The sequence below is a fragment of the Arvicanthis niloticus genome, chromosome 16 (assembly GCF_011762505.2).
Source record: "Arvicanthis niloticus isolate mArvNil1 chromosome 16, mArvNil1.pat.X, whole genome shotgun sequence".
Lineage (NCBI taxonomy): Eukaryota > Metazoa > Chordata > Mammalia > Rodentia > Muridae > Arvicanthis > Arvicanthis niloticus.
Genome location: NC_047673.1, coordinates 59,576,342 through 59,598,000, shown reverse-complemented (window position 1 = coordinate 59,598,000; position 21,659 = coordinate 59,576,342). Strand labels below are relative to the sequence as shown.

The following is a 21,659-nucleotide window of genomic DNA, read 5'->3' as shown; positions in this document are numbered from 1 at the left end:
CACACACACACACACATGAAGGCACACCTACACACACTACACACACACACACACACACGAAGGCACACCTACACACACACACACACACACACGAAGGCACACCTACACACACACACACACACACACACGAAGGCACACCTACACACACTACACACACACACACACACGAAGGCACACCTACACACACTACACACACACACACACACACGAAGGCACACCTACACACACTACACACACACACACACACACACACACATGAAGGCACACCTACACACACACACACACACACACACACACACGAAGGCACACCTACACACACTACACACACACACACACGAAGGCACACCTACACACACTACACACACACACACACACGAAGGCACACCTACACACACAGACACACACACACATGAAGGCACACCTACACACACACACACACACACACACGAAGGCACACCTACACACACTACACACACACACACACACACGAAGGCACACCTACACACACACACACACACACACATGAAGGCACACCTACACACACACACACACACACACATGAAGGCACACCTACACACACACACACACACACACACGAAGGCACACCTACACACACACACACACACACACACACGAAGGCACACCTACACACACTACACACACACACACACACGAAGGCACACCTACACACACTACACACACACACACACACGAAGGCACACCTACACACACACACACACACACACATGAAGGCACACCTACACACACACACACACACACACACGAAGGCACACCTACACACACTACACACACACACACACACACGAAGGCACACCTACACACACTACACACACACACACACACGAAGGCACACCTACACACACTACACACACACACACACACACGAAGGCACACCTACACACACACACACACACACACGAAGGCACACCTACACACACTACACACACACACACACACACGAAGGCACACCTACACACACTACATACACACACACACACACGAAGGCACACCTACACACACACACACACACACACACACGAAGGCACACCTACACACACACACACACACACACACGAAGGCACACCTACACACACTACACACACACACACACAGGAAGGCACACCTACACACACTACACACACACACACACACGAAGGCACACCTACACACACACACACACACACACATGAAGGCACACCTACACACACTACACACACACACACACACACGAAGGCACACCTACACACACACACACACACACACACACACACGAAGGCACACCTACACACACACACACACACACACACACACACGAAGGCACACCTACACACACTACACACACACACACACACGAAGGCACACCTACACACACTACACACACACACACACACGAAGGCACACCTACACACACACACACACACACACGAAGGCACACCTACACACACTACACACACACACACACACACGAAGGCACACCTACACACACTACACACACACACACACACGAAGGCACACCTACACACACTACACACACACACACGAAGGCACACCTACACACACTACACACACACACACACACGAAGGCACACCTACACACACTACACACACACACACACACACACACGAAGGCACACCTACACACACTACACACACACACACACACACGAAGGCACACCTACACACACTACACACACACACACACACACACACGAAGGCACACCTACACACACACACACACACACACACACACGAAGGCACACCTACACACACACACACACACACACACACGAAGGCACACCTACACACACTACACACACACACACACACGAAGGCACACCTACACACACTACACACACACACACACACGAAGGCACACCTACACACACACACACACACACACACACACACACGAAGGCACACCTACACACACTACACACACACACACACACACACACGAAGGCACACCTACACACACTACACACACACACACACACACACACACGAAGGCACACCTACACACACTACACACACACACACACACACACGAAGGCACACCTACACACACTACACACACACACACACACACGAAGGCACACCTACACACACACACAGACACACACACGAAGGCACACCTACACACACTACACACACACACACACACACACATGAAGGCACACCTACACACACTACACACACACACACACACGAAGGCACACCTACACACACACACACACACACACGAAGGCACACCTACACACACTACACACACACACACACACACATGAAGGCACACCTACACACACACACACACACACACACACGAAGGCACACCTACACACACTACACACACACACACACGAAGGCACACCTACACACACTACACACACACACACACACACGAAGGCACACCTACACACACACACACACACACACACACACACACACGAAGGCACACCTACACACACTACACACACACACACACACACACATACAAAGGAGAGGACAAGCCTCAGAGCACAGCCCGACCATCAATCCAGGAAGCTGAGGCACAAAGATGCAAGTCCAAAGCGACCCTGGCCTTCCTTATAAAACCTATCTTAAAATTAAGTAAAGTGCACACCTTTAATCTTACCACCCAGGAGGCAGAGACAGGAAGATCTCCATGAGTTCAAAGCCAGCCTGGTCTACAGAGCAAGTTCCAGGATAGCCTTCCAGGATAGCCAGGGCTACACAGAGAAACCTGTCTCAAAAAAAAAAAAAAAAAAAAAAAAACCCATTAAGTAAAGGCCGGCATAGTGATTCAGGAGAAGAGGCAGCCAGAGCTCTGTGAATTCAAGGCCAAGTTAGTCTACATAATGGGTTCCAGGACTGCCAAGGCTACAGAATAAGATGCTCTCTCAAAAACATGGACCTCAAACTTTTCATCTTCCTGCCTCAGTCTCCCAAATGCTGGGATTAGAGGTCTGCACTACCAAGCCTGAGAGAGGATATCTGCTTCCAAGAGTTTGATGGCTCCAGGCACTTCCTGTGAGGGGACTGACCTTAAATTGCTGGGGCTTTTGCACATGAGTGTTTCAAGGAGGGGAAAGGCTTCAAACATATCTGTTGTAGCTTATATAATTTTGTCATGACTGAGAGACCCAATGGTGTTCTACTGTGTGCTTTTTGTTTTGTTTGAGACAGAGTTTTATCTCAGGCTGGGCTCAAACTATGTAGTTGAAACTGTCCTTGAACTCCCAGTTCTCCTGCCTCTGCCTCCCCAGTGCTCAGATGCCCGGTATCCATCACTGCAACAGGCTATGTAAACCTGGAGGATACAGGACTTCATGCATTAGACAAGCGACCCACTGACTGCATCCCTGCCATGCTCCAGTGTGCACAGACCACATTTTGTGTATCCCATGTTGTGTGTCTGACAGATACACGGATGCGGCCTTCTTAGCCATTGTAAACAGTGCTGCCGATACCAGGCGTGTGCAGATGTCTGTCCAGGTCCCACTGTTTCTTATTTTTGTCCTTTTGGTTTTGGCAGTGCCCAGAGGGACCCAGGACCTCTTGAATGCTGTGCTGGGTTAGTTACTTCTCTTGCTGCTGTGATAGAAACCCCTGGCTAAAGCCACGTGAGAAGGAAGGGTTTGTTGTGGTCCTTGATTTAGGGGACACCGTCTACCATGGTGGAGGAGCTTGCTGGCAGGAGCCTCTCAGCACCGTGGAGGATACGTGAAGCAACTGGTTACTCTTCCTTATTTCTGCCATCTCCCAAAACATTGCTGCCAGCTGGAGATTCCAGGCCACAGGGCCTGGACCAGTGGGTTTGATACCTGGGACCCAAATGGCCCAAACGGTGGGCAGAAAGAACCAACTACACATGCGGGGGGTGAGGGGGCTAGAAAAAAAATGAAGAGGATATTTTAAACTGGTGAACTCACAGGGCACGTTTGCCACTGAAACCATTGGGCTCCATCTAGCTCTCCTTACAGTGCAGTGAGACCCAGTTTGGCTTGTATAGTGCCTGCCTGTCATCCTCAGGAGATGGAGACAGAAAGATCAAGAGTTTTAACCTAGCCTGGGCTACCTGAAACACTGCCTCACTATCACCACTCAAAATTAATAAAAGCTGGGCATAGTGGTGTACATCTTTAACCCCAGCACTCAGGAGTCAGAGGGAGGGAGGTCTCTGAGTTTGAGGCCAGCCTGGTCTAAAGAATACAAGGAGAGGGCTGGAGAGATGGCTCAGTGGTTAAGAGCACTGACTGCTCTTCCAAAGGTCCTGAGTTCAATTCCCAGCAACCATATGGTGGCTCATAACCATCTGTAACAAGACTTGATTCTATCTTCTGGTGTCTGAAGATAGCAACAGTGTACTCATATACATAAAATAAACAAAATAAATCTTAAAAAAAAAAAAAAAAAGAATGCCAGGAGACCCAGGGAAACAGACAGAGAAACATCACAAAGCAGAAGGGCAAAGGAGTCTCTGTCCCACTGTACCAGAAAAGGCCACGGCTCAACAGAGAAACTTCTCCATGGTCTGACCTCTGATGCCCACAGCCCGTTGGCCAGGGCTCTCTCCAGTCACGATTAGGGTATGTCACAGTGAAAGACAGACGACACAGAGGGAGCTACACTGAGAAACATAGAAAATGGTGGAGCACACCCACACTGAGAGGTGGGCATTTGCCTGCATGTATGTCTGCATCTTGTGCATGCCTGGTGCCCAAGGGGACCAGAAGACAGCACTGGATCCCCTGGAACTTGAATTACTAGCAGTTGTGAGCAGCAGTGTGGGCACTGAGAACTGAATCTGGGTCCTCTGCAAGAGCTGAACCATCTCCCCAGCCCTGGTCACTTTTTTTTTTTTTTTTTTTTTTTTGTATAAGGATGGACGGCAGAAGACAATGTTACAGGGGCCTAGTCTCTCCTCCACCATGTGGATTTTGGGAACTGACCTGGGGTCATCAGGCTTGGCAGCAGGCACCTTATCTACTTGCTGAATATCCCACCAACCTGGGAATGTTCTTTTAGTTTTTTTTTTTTTTTTTTTTTTTTTAAGTTTTGTTTGTTTGTTTGTTTTGGTGTGGTTTAGTTTGGTTTTTCAAGATGGGGTTTCATGTGTAGCCCTGGCTATCCTGGAACTCATTCTGTAGACCAGGCTATCCTCAAACTCAGAGATCCACCTGTCTGTGCCTCCCTAGTGCTGGGATTAAATGTGTGCACCACCACCACCACCCTAAAGGTTTTCTTTTTAGAGAGTGTGTGTGTGTGTGTGTGTGTGTGTGTGTGTGTGTGTGTGTGTGTGTGTGTGTGTATGGTGTGTCTGTGTGCAGGGTGTGTGTGTATTGTGGGTATGCATGTCCCTGTATGTGGTGCGTATATTCACATGTGTACACACATGTACAGGAGCATATATGGAGGCCAGAGGTTGATGTTAGATGTTTGCCTTGACTGGATTTCCCTTATTTTTGTTTTATTTTGAGACAAGCTCTCACTGTATACCCTAAGCTGGCCTAGAATTACTTTATATATAGACCAGGCTGGCCCTGAAATCAGACATTGGCCTGTTCTGTCTCTCAAGCTGACCTGGAATAAAGGCGTGCACCACAGCACCCAATCTTGTGGTTTTGTTTTGTTTTGATTTTTAAGATGGCTATATTTATTTATTTGTTGTGGGTTGTTTTTAGATTTTATTTTTTATTTCATGTGAATTAATATTTGCCTGGATGTATGTCAGCACCATGTGTGTGCACTGTCGGAATGACAGACAAGGGCCAGGTCACTAGCACCTGGATCAAGCATTTCCTTTTCTGATTTATATGAGTGCCACCGCACGCACGCACGCACGCACGCACGCACGCACGGAGACATGGACACGTGGATATGTGGTAGAACCCATCAGGCAATGCTGTGCCTGGTCCCCACAGCAGGCTGTTTGCCTTTAATATCTATTCACTTTTCTTTATTTTGTAGAATGGAAGGAGAGACACATGTAGATCAGAGGATGACTTGCAGAGCTTGGCTCTCTTTCCACCACATAGGCCCTGGGGATTGGTTTCAAGCCATCAGGCTTAGCAGCAAGCTCCTCTACCCACTGAGCCGTCTCACCAGCTCTGCGCCTGCCTTTGCATCTGCACCCACAGCAGCGCGGCCCCTTCCGGCACTTAGGATGCTTGGCTCACTCAAGACTTTCCTAATACCAGGCACCTTCCCTGAAACCCACCCAGCTTGGCTGTGTTCTCACATGCTTGTCAAGTTTTGCCCACACAGGCTGCCCTGTCCCGGTGTCCTCTCCTCACTTGTGCACTTGGATTGGTGTCCCAGTGGGTCACCAGGTGTCCCTGATCCAATGTGGTAATAAAGGAACTGGAGGCTGGATTGGGAGTTAATAAGAGTGTTTCCTGTTCTTGCAGAGGACTGAATTCAGTCCCCAGCACCTACACTGGGCAGCACATAAGTGCCTGTGAGCCCAGCTCTATGGGTCTGACGTGGTCTTCCTGGACTCCCAGGGCACATGTACTCACACATGTACATACCCACACACAGACATGCTCATAATTAATATTTTTAAGTGATGCTCAGCTATGGTGCCAGTGCCACTTGGTCCTGGCCACTTTTCTCTTCAGAGAGCACATCCTGGTCTGCCTCTGTTCCCTCTAGCAGTGAGCACCCAGTGTCAGGAAGAAGACCCTCCCGATGCCCAGATGCTGAGGTTGGATAACATGCTGCTGGCTGAGGGTGTGTCCAGGCCAGAGAAGAGAGGACGAGGAGCAGCAGCAGGCGGCACAGCAACACCAGGTGGCTGTCCAAATGACAATAACATTGAGCACTCAGACTACAGGGCCAAGCTGTCCCAGATCCGACAGATTTACCACTCTGAGCTAGAGAAGTATGAACAGGTGATCTTTCTGCACGCAAGAGTTTGTCATGTGAATGTGCACTGGCCACAGACAGATGTGGACACGAGGGACAGCCTGCTGCAGTTAGTCGCTGCAGAGGGGCTGGTGTCACTGAAAGCACTTTTCCCTCCCTCCTCAGAGCTGACCTGTGAATGTGAGCTGTGGGGTGGCAGATGTGGCCAGCTGTGGAGCCGACTGCCCTGCACCACTGGCTGCTGAGTCACAGGCTGGCCCATCTTTTCCCACCCCAGGCCTGTCGTGAGTTCACCACACATGTCACCAACCTTCTCCGGGAACAGAGTCGGGTGAGGCCTGTGTCTTCCAGGGAGATCGAGCACATGGTGGGCATCATCCACGGCAAGTTCAGTGCCATCCAGAGGCAGCTGAAGCAGAGTACCTGTGAGGCTGTGATGACCCTACGCTCACGGTTCCTGGATGCCAGGTCAGGGGCCGCGTGCCACTGGGGTCCCCAAGGGTTGGCCCTTTGATAAGAGAAGCAGGATCAGAACAGGGTAGCTCTGATGTCTGTGCCGTAGTTGTTGCTGAAGATTGATCTTGGGGCTTTGCAAGTGCTAATCACATGCTCTCCCTACTGCTGAGCTCCAGCCCAGCTCTGTCTTGGAGTTAAGTCTGTCCAGAGGGTCTAGCCAGGCCTCACACAGCTTCTTTGGGAGAGACTGCTGGTTTGTTTTGTGTGTGTGAATGGCAGGTGACCATGCCATGGCACAGCATGTAGACATCAAAGGACAGCCTCAAGCCCTGGTCCTCTTGTCCACCATGCTCAAGGCAGGGTCTCTGTTGCTTTCCACTGTGTGTCAGGCCAGCTGCCCACCAGCTTCAGAGGATTCTCTGTCTACCTCCCATCTTGCCCCAGGAACTGTGTGACTACAGATATACACGGACATGTATGGCTCCCACATGGGTTCAGAGAACCCAGACTCAGGTCTTCATATGTGTTCCCACTGGGCCACCTGTAAAGCCCCCTGCTGTTTCTAAAATGCAGATGATCAGGATGGGAAAGCAGCTCATTCAGTCAAGTGCTTGCCATGCAAACAGAAGGACCTGACTTTGCATACCCAGCACCCATAGAAAAAGCCAGAAATGGGCCAGCAAGATGGTTCAGGGGGTAAAGGAGCTTGCTGAAAAAGTCTCAAGACCTGAATTTGACACCAGAATGACCTGAATCTACAGGAATAGGGTCCTGAATGCTGAAGTGTTAAGTGGGAGGGCCGGGAAGAGATAAGCAGTAGCTGGGACCAGGAAACCTTGTGTAAGTGACCACTTAGGCTCTGCAGGGTTATTCAGAAGTGTATCACCCTGTGTACTGTTTGCAGAGGGGAAATGGCAAGGCTGGGAGAGAGCAAAGTCAAGCAGTGTTGGCAAAGAGTGCATGGGGTACTGAGACAGAGCTGTTTAAGGACTGATAACCACAGCCAGGGGAGAATCGGGTCCCCAGAAACTGCAGCCTCGGCTTCTCTGAGGCACTGGCCCAGCCTTGCCAAGCCTGCTACTAGACAAGCACACACACACATACAGACACACACACAGAGACACAGACATACACACAGACACACACAGACACACACACAGGCATACACAGAGAGAGAGAGAGAGAGAGAGAGAGAGAGAGAGAGAGAGAGAGAGAGAGAGAGAGGTTTTTTAAAGCCAAGAGCTGCTGCAACCCAGGCACTGGAAACATGGAGACAGGCTGGTCCCTGGGGCCTGCTGTTCACCAGTCTGCCCAATCAGTGAGCTCTAGATTCAGTGAGAGACCCTGCCTCAAAGAAACCAGGTGGAGAGTGATCGAGGACACAGGCATCAACCTCCTGCCTGCACATGCACATGCATGCACACACACAGACTGCCAGGAGATGCAACCCTGCCCCAGCACGAGAGCGGTGCAGACTGAGGATCTCTGTCTGTAGGCGCAAGCGGCGGAATTTCAGCAAGCAGGCCACCGAAGTGCTGAATGAATATTTCTATTCCCATTTGAGCAACCCTTACCCCAGTGAAGAGACTAAAGAAGAGCTGGCCAGGAAAGGTGGCATCACAGTGTCCCAGGTGAGCTCTCCTGGCCCTGGAAGAAGTTAAGTCTTATGAGGACAGACTCCTGAGAAAGCTCTTAATGTTGGAGACGACTACTGGAGAAGTTACTTACTGTGCGGGGAGGACTCCTGGGGAAGTTACTGTATGGGGAGGACTCCTGGGGAAGTTACTGTGTGGGGAGGACTCCTGGGGAAGTTACTGTATGGGGAGGACTCCTGGGGAAGTTACTGTGTGGGGAGGACTCCTGGGGAAGTTACTGTGTGGGGAGGACTCCTGGGGAAGTTGCTGTGTGGGGAGGACTCCTGGGGAAGTTACTGTGTGGGGAGGACTCCTGGGGAAGTTACTGTGTGGTGCTGGTCATGTGCTCAGCCTGGCTCTGCTCCAATCCCAGCTCTGCACTATGAATTAGAATATTGGTGGGGACTTTGTCCCCTCTCCTAGAAGAGGAGTGTGAGAGTGTCATGGCGTCTCAAGGTGCTGGTGTGCACTCTAGGAGACTGTGGCAGCTCGGGCTCCTGGGACCCACGTGGTTGCGACAGGAGCAACCTTGGGTGAGTGAGATTCCTTGTGCTTGGCAATAATCACCTTCGTCTTTCTTGGAATTTGAGGCAAAGGAGAGAGTCTGCAAAGGCCAGAATGCTAAGAGAACATTCCTGAAGGTTTCAGAGTGAGTCCAGTCAGTCCAAGCAACACTTTAGTGGGAAGGCGGGGCTGGAGCACTGGAGCCAGGAGTGCAGGCAGCCTAGCAGTGCGGCTGCAGGGCGGCTCTGCTGAAGTGCAGAGGTCACTCAGCACTGCTCCTCTACCTCTGCCACCCAGTAGTGATGGACACTGAGACTCTGACAACTGTCACCACAGCCCTGTCAAATGCCTTATTCCACCTTGCTTCACAGTTGGAAAGAGTGAGTGTCCCACCTTTAGCCCAGGTTGTTCAAGTTGTGTCTGTGACAGAGCCCAGGGTCATACAGGATCCAGGCACAGCTGCCTGTTCTTCAGGGAGCAGTCCAGAGTCCTTATAACAAGGCCAAAGCTGAGGGGAGGGCCTGACCTCTGGATAGAGGGTAAGCCTGGGTGCTTGGGCACCAGGGACCCTGTGAGTAACACCAGATTCACCCCACCCCCATGCCCCGGGTACCATGTTGCTGGTGCCAGGTCCTCAGGGAACAGAGTAAGCAAGGTTCAAAGGCCTTGCCACATTCCAGGGGCTGTCCTTTTGGGTGACCTAGGCCCTGGGACCATCCCCACCAACTGAGTTCTGTGCTAAACGCTCCACCCCACTTCACTGCATTCCCTAGTCAGTGAGAGGGCCTACTAAGTGGTCTGCCATATTGGTTACGTGAGGTTTTGAATTTGGGGTGCAGGTAAGTAGGCCATGAGGTGCATCTCAGGAGAAGTCAAGAAGAAGGAAACACCATTAGGGCATTAGGGGCTGAGGGAGCCCCAAGGGATACTGAGCTGAGGGTGAGGTGGGGGCTCCCCATGGAGACGAGTTTCCTGCCAGTCACTGAGTCCTCCACTCCCACTCAGCAGTGTCCAAATGCCCTGACTCATCCACACTGAAACTCTTCTTTGTCTAGAGCCACAAATAGTTGAGTTGCCTTTGTCCCACCTATACACAAAGGTACTTGACCAGGAATCCCAGTCCACCTGGGTAGCATAGCTAGATTCTCATCGCAGAAAGAAAATACCAGGCTGGGCCTGGGAGAGCATCCCTTAATCCCAGCACCCAGGAGATGGCAGGCAGATCTCTTGTGAGTTCGAGACTAACCTGGTCTACACAGAGAGTTCCAGGACAGCCAGGGCTACACAGAGAAATTTCATCTGGGGGAGAAGCGGGGAGGAGAAGGAGGAGGAAGAGGAAGAAGAGGAGGAAGAGGAGGAAGAGGAAGAAGACAGTAGTAGTAGGGTAGCGGGTGTCGTCATAGATGTTGTCACAGACATAGTTGTAGTTCTATTGTGGAATTAGAGACCTGGCTCAGCAGTTAAGAGCACTGACTGCTTTTCTAGAGGACCAGGGTTCAGTTCCCAGCACCCACATGGCAGCTCACAGCCATCTTTAATTTTAGTTCCAAGCTATCCAATGCCCTCTCCCACCTCTGGCGGTACCATACATACATACATGCATACACGCATACATGCAGGCAAAGTACCCAAGCATGCAAAAGAAAATGAAATCACCTTAGTGAGCATTGAGCACCCTGGAGGAGGCGTGGCCCTTCCCGCAGCACAAGGGGCCCTGTAGTTATCTGGGGCCTTTTCCCTGTTTGATTCAGTTGGGTTAAATTGTTTAGCCAAAGTTTCACTCCAGCCTAGGCTGGCCTTGAATTTACAGCAATCCTCCTGCTTCAGCCTCCCAAAATTTAGGGTAACAAGTATGAGATATTAAGCTGGTGCCCTTGTTTTTTTTTTTTTTTTTTTTTTTTTTTGTACTGGGGTTGGTATTATTTTTTATATTTGTGGGGGGCACATGTGCTCGCGTGCTTGGTCTCTTCTCATTAATCCATGCATCGATCACTGTGTGGGTGGTGCCTGTCACTGCAGAAGTGGAGAAATCTGAGGACAGCTTTGCAGTTATTCCTCTCTCCTTCCAGTGTGTGGTCCCTAGGAATTGAACTCAGGTCATCAGACTTGGCAACAAGCACCTTTACCCAGTAAGCCATCTCACCAGCCTCTGAGAGGAAAGGTCCCTGATCCAGCCTTCATACGGTTTGTCCCCAGCATGGCTCATGCCAAGACAGTGTCAGTGTCTGTCCATCTATCCACAGGTCTCTAACTGGTTTGGCAACAAAAGAATCCGGTACAAAAAGAACACGGGGAAGTTTCAGGAAGAAGCCACCATGTACTCGGGGAAAACACCCACAGTCACCAAGGCCCGGGGTCCCGGCGGTCAGACCAGCCACCAGGCCACACCCCGCCCAGGTGACGAGGCCATGGCCCTTTTTAACTGTAAGCTTTCTGTGGGGTTAGGTGTGACCCAAGCCACCAGATCCCTGTAGACAGCCAGTGCCAGCAGAGGGACAGACAAGAGTGACTTAATTTTACAGGCCAGTGTCACCCACACAAGGCCAGGGGAAGCACAGGTGACTGGATGCTTTAGGGGTCAGAGCCAAAATCTGCCTGTCTGCCTCCCCTCTCTTCCAAGACAGGCTTTCTCTGTGTAGAACTCACTCTGTAGACCAGGTTGCCTCCCAAGTACTGGGATTAAAGGCCATCCCACTTGGCCCAGAGTCTCTCTTGATGAGGGACTGAGCAGATGCCACCCAGAAATCCCTGTGACTGTTGACCCAGATTCTGCTGTGACCCCCAACTGACTTCCATTTCTCACAGGTTCCTGTCGCCCCTTCCCACTGACCAATGGAAGTGACATGGTTCTCACTCTGCGGACCCTGGCCTTCCTCCAGCCCCCACCTGGGGGAGTCTGCCTACAGCCCCTGGTGAGTTAGCTGCAGCCACCCTGGGACCCCTCCAGGGCTTTGGGGAAGTAGAGGAGCCCTGGTGCTGGGTCTCTGGGGAAGGAAACCCCAAGGAAAGGTGGGAGCATTTAACTTCTAGACTCAGACCTACCTGCCACTGGGGGTGCCTGGTGGGGTGGGGGTGTCTCATACTGGAAGGGCATCTGCCAGGCTGGGATACATGTTGGTAACTGGGGTCTAGACAGCCAAGCTGCCTCCAGAACTTTGCCAGGATGACAGCTGTCTTCTTTGTAGAGCCTGTGACCTCCCAATCTGTCCTGGGTGTCAGACCATAGCTTCCTCCCAAGGCCCTGTACGGGCCCTGCATAACAGAGTGGGCCCAGTAGCTTCCCAGAGGCTCCCTTAGAACCAGCCCTAGGGCTGGGAATAGTGCCCACAGGGATGGAGTTGGGTGAGTCTGGCTCACTCAGGCCCTGCCTGCCACCACCTTGAGTCCCAGCCTAATGCAAGCTTCAGGCTGTGGAGCAGGGTCTGGGCCTGCTTGGTGCACACCTGAAGCTAAGGTGCTGTGGGACAGAGCCAGCAGGAGTGAGGGGGCTCTGAACCGAGCACACGTGTCCATTCCAGCACTGATCCAAGAGTCAGATGGGGGTGGTTAGGGGGCAGAGGGCAGGGTGGGGGGAAGTAGTGCCCTGCCCTGCAGGCACCCCACCTAAGTCTCCTTTAGGTAAAACATGTCCTTGTTATTTGTTTGAGATGATCTCTCTACATAGCCCTGGTTGTCCTGGTATTCTCTTTAGACCAGGCTAGCCCAGAGGTCTTCCTGTCTCTGTCTCCCAAGGGCTTAAAGGAAGGCAACATCATGGCAGACCCATGCCAGCACCTGTATGCCCTTTAGCTGGTTCTTCTTAAAGGTCACTCTGCCAGCATGGTCACTGTCCTTCTGCACAGCCTGCCATGGCCTCCATCACAGAGCCTCTAGAATGCATGACCTGCCTGATACACTGGACAAGGACAGTGTCCCTTGAGCTTAGCACACCCACCCAGCTGTCCTTAGATGGGCAGAGCAGCCCCAGTGTGTGCTGCGGCCATGCACACCTGGCAAGCAGAGGCTCCTGCTCCTGTGAGGAAGGGCCCTTGTCACCCACGAACCATGGCCCTGCCACACACAGATCACTGGTTCTGACACCCCCAAGGCTTTGTGCCCACCTCTCACCCTACCGCTCAGCTGGCTCTTTCTGGAATCCCTCTATTAGTGTGTTCTGTGTACCTCCAGGGACACAGGAACTGGGTGGTCACTCACTCTCACGCTCTGGCTCTGTCTTTCCAGGCCCATGGTAACTGGCAGACGGCCACCACTCCACGGCCAACCTCACCACCTGCCGGAGATTCGGGCAGCTTCAACTCAGATGCATCTAATTAAGTGTTTGGACCCTGGCCGAGTGCCACGGATGACTGGCCCTGTGCCCTGCTCATTACCTCAGAAGCCATGGCTGTGGTTCTGCCCATTTCCAGGCCACTCAACCTCCCCACCTGGGTGTGGGTTTTTTTTAAAAAAACAAAACAAAACAAAAAAAAGCATCAATTGAATGGCTGACAGTGGACTGCTCATCGGGGCTTGTTCTGAGCACCCCATTAAAGTTTTGACCTGTTTGCATTTCAGTGTTTTCTATACAGGCTTATCTAAGTGACAAGTGACAACCTAGATGACATTTTGAGCTCTGAAACCTCGTGGAGCAGTGGCATAGCCTCTCTCACTGGGATGGGCTTGCTAGTTGTTTGTGGTTCTGTTTGAGCTCGTCTGTGTTTGGTTTGGGGGTTTTGAGAATTTGGGAGAATTTGAAACCTTGTCCTGCTTTCCCTCTGCAGCAACCAACAGGGCCTTCCCTTCCCAGCCTGTCCCCAGGAGCCACTTGCCAGTCAGTGTCCTCATGGCTGTGACCCCTCCCTATCAGCCACCATCACAACAGTAACAGAGTGCTCCCTTTCCTACATCCTGGGAAGAGCCCATGGGACCTGGCCAGGTGCACTCTGCCACTACCTGCCCTGTGAGTGTCACAATGGCTCTGGTGACCCTGAGGGCTGAGGAGTGGCTTTAGCAGCCACCTGTAGTGATTGGACACTCCCTCCAAAGGAGCTGTCTCTACTGGCCCTCTGTCCCCGTGAATGTCCCCAAGCCCTAGCAGCCACTCATCTGGGCTCACCTGCTGTACAGTGTCAGTGGCCCACATTTCCCCAGGACCCCCTGTCTAGCTTCTGTCACTCTGACTTTTAAAGTTCTGCCATATTATAGAATGGATCAGAGTCTCTTTTTAAATTTTTATTTCAATACTTTCATTTAATTAAAAATATTTTATGTAATAAACCATCCTGCCTGCATGTATGCTCAGGCACCAGGCATGTACCAAGGGTGAGTAGACGGTGCCAGGTCTCTCAGAGCTGGGGTTACAACAGTTGAGAGTGAGGATGTGGGTGCTGGGAGCTGAGCCCAGGCCCTCTGGAAGAGCCGTCAGTGTTCTTTTGGTTTGATTGTTTTGTTGTTGTTTTCTTGAGACAGGGTCTCCTTGTAGCCCTGGCTGTCCTGGAATTTGCTCTGTAGATTTCACTGGTCTCAAACTGAGAGATCCACCTGTCTCTGCCTCCCAAATGCTAGGTTTAAAGGTATGCACCACCACTGGCTACAGTCAGTGTTCTTAACCACTGAGCCATCCTTCCATTTCCCAAAGCCTCACCCTTTTCCACAACCAATTAATATACCACTGAGGAAGGTGTCTTTGGAGACAAACCCCACTAAAGTGCAGAGAAGCTGAAGGTGGTGGACACTGCCACCCTTCCCATCCCTGGGGTGCACACCGAGCACAGTCTCAGCCACTCACATGCTGCAGGGAGAAAGCTTGAGATTCTGGAAGCTTCTCTGGCTGAGGTGAGGCACAGGAATAGGTGGAGGAGGGTATTGCCTGCCCAGAAGCCTGGCAAGGGCCAACACCATCCTAGAACCGTTGACAGACCTGCATTTGAAGCTCCCACCATCCCTGTGAGCCCTGCTGGGACCACAGTTGTCTCAGCCTCTGAATGGAGAACGGAGGGGGGGGGGGCAGACAGAGACAGAGAGAGAGAAGAGAGAGAGAGAGAGAGAGAGAGAGAGAGAGAGAGAGAGAGAGAGAGAGAGAGAGAGAGAGAGAGTCAGTCAGTCTTAGGAAACTGGCTCAAGGAAGGAAGAACAGCAGAAGGCCGTGTCAATGAAATGAAGACAGCAAGAATGAGAAAAGAATGAGAAGAATGAGGAGGGCTAGGGAGGGCCTGGGTCTTACTGGAGAGGGCAGGTTTTACCTTCAAGAATTTCCATGATGACCCAGTATAGATACATTCAAGCCCCTCTGATGCCTCTGAAGGAACTGTGGAAGCCGTGGAGGATAACATGTGAGGAGAGCGAATAAGCCAAATCAAGGGGACCTCGCATAGCTCAGTTGCAGTTACATCATTTGCCACGAGGTGGCGCAGTCAGCCTAAAAAACTAAATCTTATCTCCAGCATTCTAAAGCAATCTAAAAACTGGAAGGAAGTCTTCCAAGCTTCAGTTTCCCTATCTATAATGTGGGGAGGTCACAGGAACAACCTGTCTGTGAGCAGAAGCCAGGGAAACACATCAGCACCCAGCACACAGTTGGAGAAGGAAGGCATAACTATTGGGCTGAGCCCACAGGGTCTGAGGACCAGCAGAGACCCAGGTGCTCGAGGGGCGGGGAACATGGAGGTGGAACTGCTCTTCAAATGTTTGAAGGCCAGCAAGCCAGCACTTCCTGGGGGAAGGAGATCCAGGGACTGGAAAGGGATGAGTTCAACAAGGCCATGCAAACAGATTGGAGGTATGGGGAGATGTGTTCTCCCAGGACACCCAGGAGGCTAGTATCAGACGGCTGCAGCAGCCCCGCCCAGCAGCAGGTGCCAAGGCCTGCCAGCGACATTCCTCTGTGCCCGGCGCCAAGCAGCCGCTCCTGCCGGATGAAACGTAAGCTGGGCCTGGCCGCGGGGGCCTCGTGTTTTTCCAACAGCTTCCTCAGCCACAGCCTGACCACAACCTAGATTCCGTAGGGCTAGCCACTTCGTGTTTGTGTTCAGCCTGGCCAGACAGTAGCGGGGCCAGACCGGGGCCCGGGCCTCCTGGATGGCCTGGCTGCCTGGCCTGAGGCATGCTTTCCTCCACTGAAAAGCCCTGGTTATAGCTACTCAGCTATTATTTCTTTTTCTTTATTGGTTTTGTTTTGAAACAGGGTCTCTCTATGTAGCTCTGGCTGGCCTTGAACTCACTACAATAGACTAGGGAGGACAGAGAATTCCTGACCTTTCTGTCTCCACCCCTCAGTGCTGGGATGATAGGTGCCAACATGCTGGACTTGGCTTTCAAACCTTAGAGTCATCTTGGGATGGGGTTGTAGCCACTGCTGCAGATACAGTTCAAGGTTGTGTGTGACTGGCCTACCTGCCTATGAGACCCATTCCTGCCATCCCAGCCTCCGTCTCACCTCCCTAGCTGTGAGTTAGGGATGCCATTAAAACATGGGCATGCAGCTTTAATCCCACACCGATGGTACTGAAGCAGGAGGCTCTTAAGTTCCAGGGCAGCCTGAGCTACATTGCAAACCCCTGCCCAATAGACATCAAACAAGTAGGAATAGCCTTGTGTTCGGGTGTTGGCAGGGTCTAGCCCAATCTAATCCAATAGAGTGCCAGCTTGAACCCTACAGTCACTTCCACGGCCTCCTGCAGTTTCTGCTGAGCAGGGCTTTGCCTCGTGCACCGGACTTAAGGCTCCTAGGGCAGATGCTGGTCCTTGGGACAAAGTCGTGGATCAGAGCACCGTCTGGGGTGCCCCTCATGAAACCTTAAAAACAAAAGGAAACTCAATTCAAGACTTTCAGGCTTCTGGGTCTGGTTTTGGAACACTCACTCCTCTTCACCTTTGAAAGTCTGGATTGAAAATTCCCTCCCAGCACTTGGGAGGCAGAGGCAGGCGGATTTCTGAGTTCGAGGCCAGCCTGGTCTACCGAGTAAGTTCCAGGACAGCCAAGGCTATACAGAGAAACCCTGACTCTAAAAACCAAAAAAAAAAAAAAAAAAAAAGAAAAAGAAAAAGAAAAAGAAAAAAAGAAAAAAAGAAAAAGAAAATTCCCTGTCCCCCTACCCCTAACCATTGCTGACCTAACCCTGGCCCTACAAGGAGGAATTGTGCATGTTTCATTTTGGCTTTTTGACTTTGACTTTCGAGGTTCCTGGGGTCTTTACTCTTATCTAAGCTTTATAGGCAGTCCTCTGGGCAGTAAGGTGTGCCCTGTGTGTGCCGGTATGTGTCTGTGTTCCACACAGGATCCTCACAGGACCAGGGGTTAACATGTAGACTTCACGAAGCAGACAGATAGTCTGGCCCTCAGTGTGTGTGTGAGGGTCATGTCTCCAGAAACCCTCAGGCAGGAAGAGGGGGTGGGGGCTATGGCCTCACCTCTGCCTGGCTGGTCCTCAGCCCAGCTCAGCCGTGCTCTGGGGCCAGACAGTCTTTGAGGACATAGCTGAGGTTTGGCGATGCTGCCTGCTCCAGGCTGAGTCAGCACAGGGATTCAGGCCTCTACTGCAAAAGCACTTGGGATCTTGGAGCCCTGGGGTTCCCCTAGCCCACTCCTCCCTTGGGCTTTGAGAAGGTGGGATGTGCCCAGAGCACCCAGATGTTGACAGCTGGACTCTGTAGGACATACTTGGAGAAGCCCTGAGGCAAGCCATCCACCATCTGAGGCTAAGGTGACTATGGGGCACAGGTGGCTGTGGTATGGCCCCGAAGCATGGGGCTCCATGCTGGGGTGTCCATTTCCCCCTGAGCTAGAGGTTACAGTGCCTGCCTAAAGCATTTGCAGGTGTCCTGGGATGACAGACACTAGTTCAGTGACCAGTGACCAGAAAGTGCTGGGTGGTAAAGGAGGGAATATCTGACTGTAAGAGACAGAGATAGGGCGTGGCCAGGAACGCCTGACCTTGGCTGATGATGGGCAGGCTGGTTGGCTCTGACACCCTGGCTCTATGGCCTGGGCAGAGGCCTTGGGTGAGGCTATGTCTGTCTTCCTGTGTCTACCTCCAACAGCTGGGAGTCTGCTCTCCCCATGTTGGTCCCCTCCCTATCACCTGCCAGTGCCCCCATCTGGAACCTAGGCCTGGTCTCTGTTCCGGCCCCAAGGTATCATCCCCTCCCCACCCCCAACCCTCAGTGATGTCCCTCCCTGCATCCTCTGCTAACTGAAGCCAGTGCCTGCCAGGCCAGCTCCAGCCCTTGGGGTCTGAGACTGGGACAGACCCACCTCTGAGGCTGATGAGAGAGACAGACAGTGGGGAAGTGGTGGGTGGCCACGCCAGGCCCACGAGGCTCCTACAGAAGAGCCAGATATGTTCTGCCAGGTCTGAGCAGAGAGGGGGAGTGCTGGGCCATGTGGGGAGAATAGACCCCAGTGCTACCAGAGGAGCGCGCCCTAAAGGCTGAATAGAGCTCGTTGGGGTCATGGAGGGGTGGGGGCAGGGAGGGTATCTGTCCTAAGAAATTGTGTAACCCAAGCTGGGCCAGCAAGACTGCTCGGTGGGTAAAGGAGCTTGCTGCACAGGCCCAAGGGCCTGAGTTCAATCCCTGGGACCCACATGAGGGAGGAGAGAGAAAAGTAATCCCATGCTCTCTGGACTCCATAGTCATGTTGTGGCCCACACATACACACATGGCCAAAACGAAAGAAGAAACTGATTCTAAATGTTTCTCCACCTAGAAAGGGCTTCCCTCCGTCAGTGTTGCTTGCTTGCCCCTCCAGCCTTTTCCCATGTTGTCCCAGCTGCTTGCCCTGCCTTTCCTTACCTTCTGGCCAAACACATCCTTCAAGATGAGTTCCGAGCAGGGAGTGGTGGCTCACACCTGCCGTTAGCTCTCAGGAGGTGGGAGGTGGGAAGACCAGAAGTTCAAGGCTATTCTTGGGTGCATAGTGAGTTTGAGGGCAGCCTGATCTACATGAGGTCCCATCTCTAAAGAAACAACCAAACCAAACCCAGAAATAGCCAGCTACTTTATCCCCAGGTTACAGTGTCCATGAGAGCTCTGTGACCCAAGCAGTCATTCTCCCTAAAAACAAATCTTGGGACCCCAACACACTATGTATACATTAAGCACCCTTAAAGCAAGTGTAGTCCCAGGGCCACACCCCAGCAGCCCTCCCTGAGTGTCTGTCTTGCAGGCCTTCCTCTTGGATTCAGCTATTTTCAGACTTGTTTTAAGCATTTTACTGGTCCAAGATTTTTCTCTAGGCCATGGTGTGAGGAATTTTAAGAACCCCTGGTTCTAAAATTATAAAATCTAAAGTGTCAGGGGCAGGACATTGGGCATCCAGTGCCCTGAGCTGACCTCGGGGAGGCAGGAGCTGGGTCTCTGGGGGGTCTTGGCCCTGATTCTCCAGCCAAGGGGCGTGTTCTGGCAGCCCTGCTGGGGGTGGAGGGAGGCGATGGATTTTCCAGAAGCTATGACTGAGGTTCCAAGAGGGAGAGCTGGGACAGAGCACCAGTACAGAAAGGCAGAGCCACTGCCAGCCCAGGGCAACTCTCCCTTCTCTGGAGCCTTAATTTCCTCATGTAAAAATTGGGGGTGAATTCTGTCCTGTCACTGGATAGGCAGAAAGGGAGAGAGGTCCACTGCCCTCTGGGCCTAGCTAGAGAAGGGTTCCCACTAACCCCACTCCACACTAACAAAGACACCAGGGCCAAGTCAGTCGCCCCCCTAAAACTCAGCCGGCAGCCAGAAGCTCCAGCACTTTCTCAATGAAAGGTATTTGGCAAGAAGGCTGGACACCTCATCAGGGGCCTGGACTTCACTGTGGCTCCTCATCCCTTTGCAGGGAGCTGCAGCAAGAGATAATCCTTGGACTGCCCCAGGCAGCCCTGCACAGCTCTGAGTGAGTGGAGCAGGGTTCTAAGCCTCTGTCATCTACAGTTCCAGCAGAGCCCTGGGGTCATCTCAAAGGCCAGGGTCTGCACTTGTCAGCTTTCTGAACCCTCAGGGCCCACAGCCCTCAGGGCACAGGAAGGTGCTCCTACTGTGGGTAAGAACGGCCCCCACCAGGAGGTGCTCACCACACAGGGGAGCTTGTGAGTGGCCAGACCAAAGCAAAGTCTAGGAGTGAGTTAAAATGAGACACCTGGGAAAGGGCCACTCACTGGAGGCCACGAGAGCTGACCCCTAAGGGGGCCCTGTGTGTATGGCTGTTCATGGGCTCTGCGTAGTGAAGAGGTGCCCCACACCCTACTCCTTGACAGGACTCTGCTTCAGAGAAGTCAGGCATAGGACCCCCCTTTCTTGGAGTTAGGGATGAGGTCCAGTTGACAGAGCACTTGCCTAGCATACACAAAGCCCTGGGTTCCATTATAAACTGGGCATGTCATCCCAGTACTGGGCAACGGAGGCAGGAGGATCAGGAATTCAATGTCATCCTCAACTAGTGAGTCAGTGGGCTCAAATCAAAAAGACCCTTTTCCCAGGGACCCACCAATGTCTCCAGACATTGCAGGGGGCGTGAGGAGCCACTGGAGAGCCCCACTCCTGTAGGGACTCACGACTCAGCATTTCTCTGGAGAATGGGGCTGTGATCAGAAGCACACCCGTGCTGTGGAGTGTCCACGTGCCTGCCTGTCCACTGAAGCTGTGAGCAGGCCTGCCATGTCCCGACCCCATTACTCTGAGGCTAGGAGGGCCCCAGTGGTGCCTGTACCCCATGGTTGGCCAGGGTGTAGCTGGGCCTCAGCATGCGGTGCTCAGGCCAGCAGAGGCCGGCACTGAGGAAGTCCAAGGCAACAGTGGAGGTAATGGCGAGGGGGACTTTCCCAGCAGGGCCACTCCTTGCCCCATAAGACTAGCCAAGCCCAACACACACACACACACACACACACACACACACACACACACACACACACACACACGTGTTTGTACACATACACATGTCACAGCCAGGCACCTGACAGAGTAGTGCCATGCCACACAGGAATCCCTTAGCTGCTGACACACAGGACCCTGTGTGCCTCCAAGCCCTCTCTTCTTGTTTGGTGGGTTTTGGTTTTCAGAAACAATTGGCTTTGTAGCCCAGGCTGGCCTGGATGTCAGCTCCTGTCTCAGGCTGCTGGGATTACACCCTGCTAGGCCTCAGTCCTGTGTGTGGCTCAGGCCCACCCAGCCTTCAACCTTACAACTTCAACCTTACAACTGACACAAGGAGTTGGGAAT

At 52.3% G+C, this 21,659-nt stretch overlaps 1 protein-coding gene across 1 annotated transcript in view; it reads left to right on the top strand.

Moving 5' to 3' along the window:
* Pbx4 (PBX homeobox 4) overlaps nt 1-14,030 on the top strand; it is a 41,230-nt gene extending 27,200 nt beyond the window's left edge. The window contains exons 3-8 of the mRNA XM_034519835.2: nt 6,676-6,914; nt 7,166-7,356; nt 8,840-8,975; nt 11,726-11,879; nt 12,288-12,394; nt 13,704-14,030. Of these exons, the coding sequence (XP_034375726.1) occupies nt 6,676-6,914; nt 7,166-7,356; nt 8,840-8,975; nt 11,726-11,879; nt 12,288-12,394; nt 13,704-13,796 (920 nt within the window). The 3' untranslated portion in view covers nt 13,797-14,030. The remainder of the gene's footprint in view (nt 1-6,675; nt 6,915-7,165; nt 7,357-8,839; nt 8,976-11,725; nt 11,880-12,287; nt 12,395-13,703) is intronic.
* Nucleotides 14,031-21,659: the final 7,629 nt, after the last annotated feature.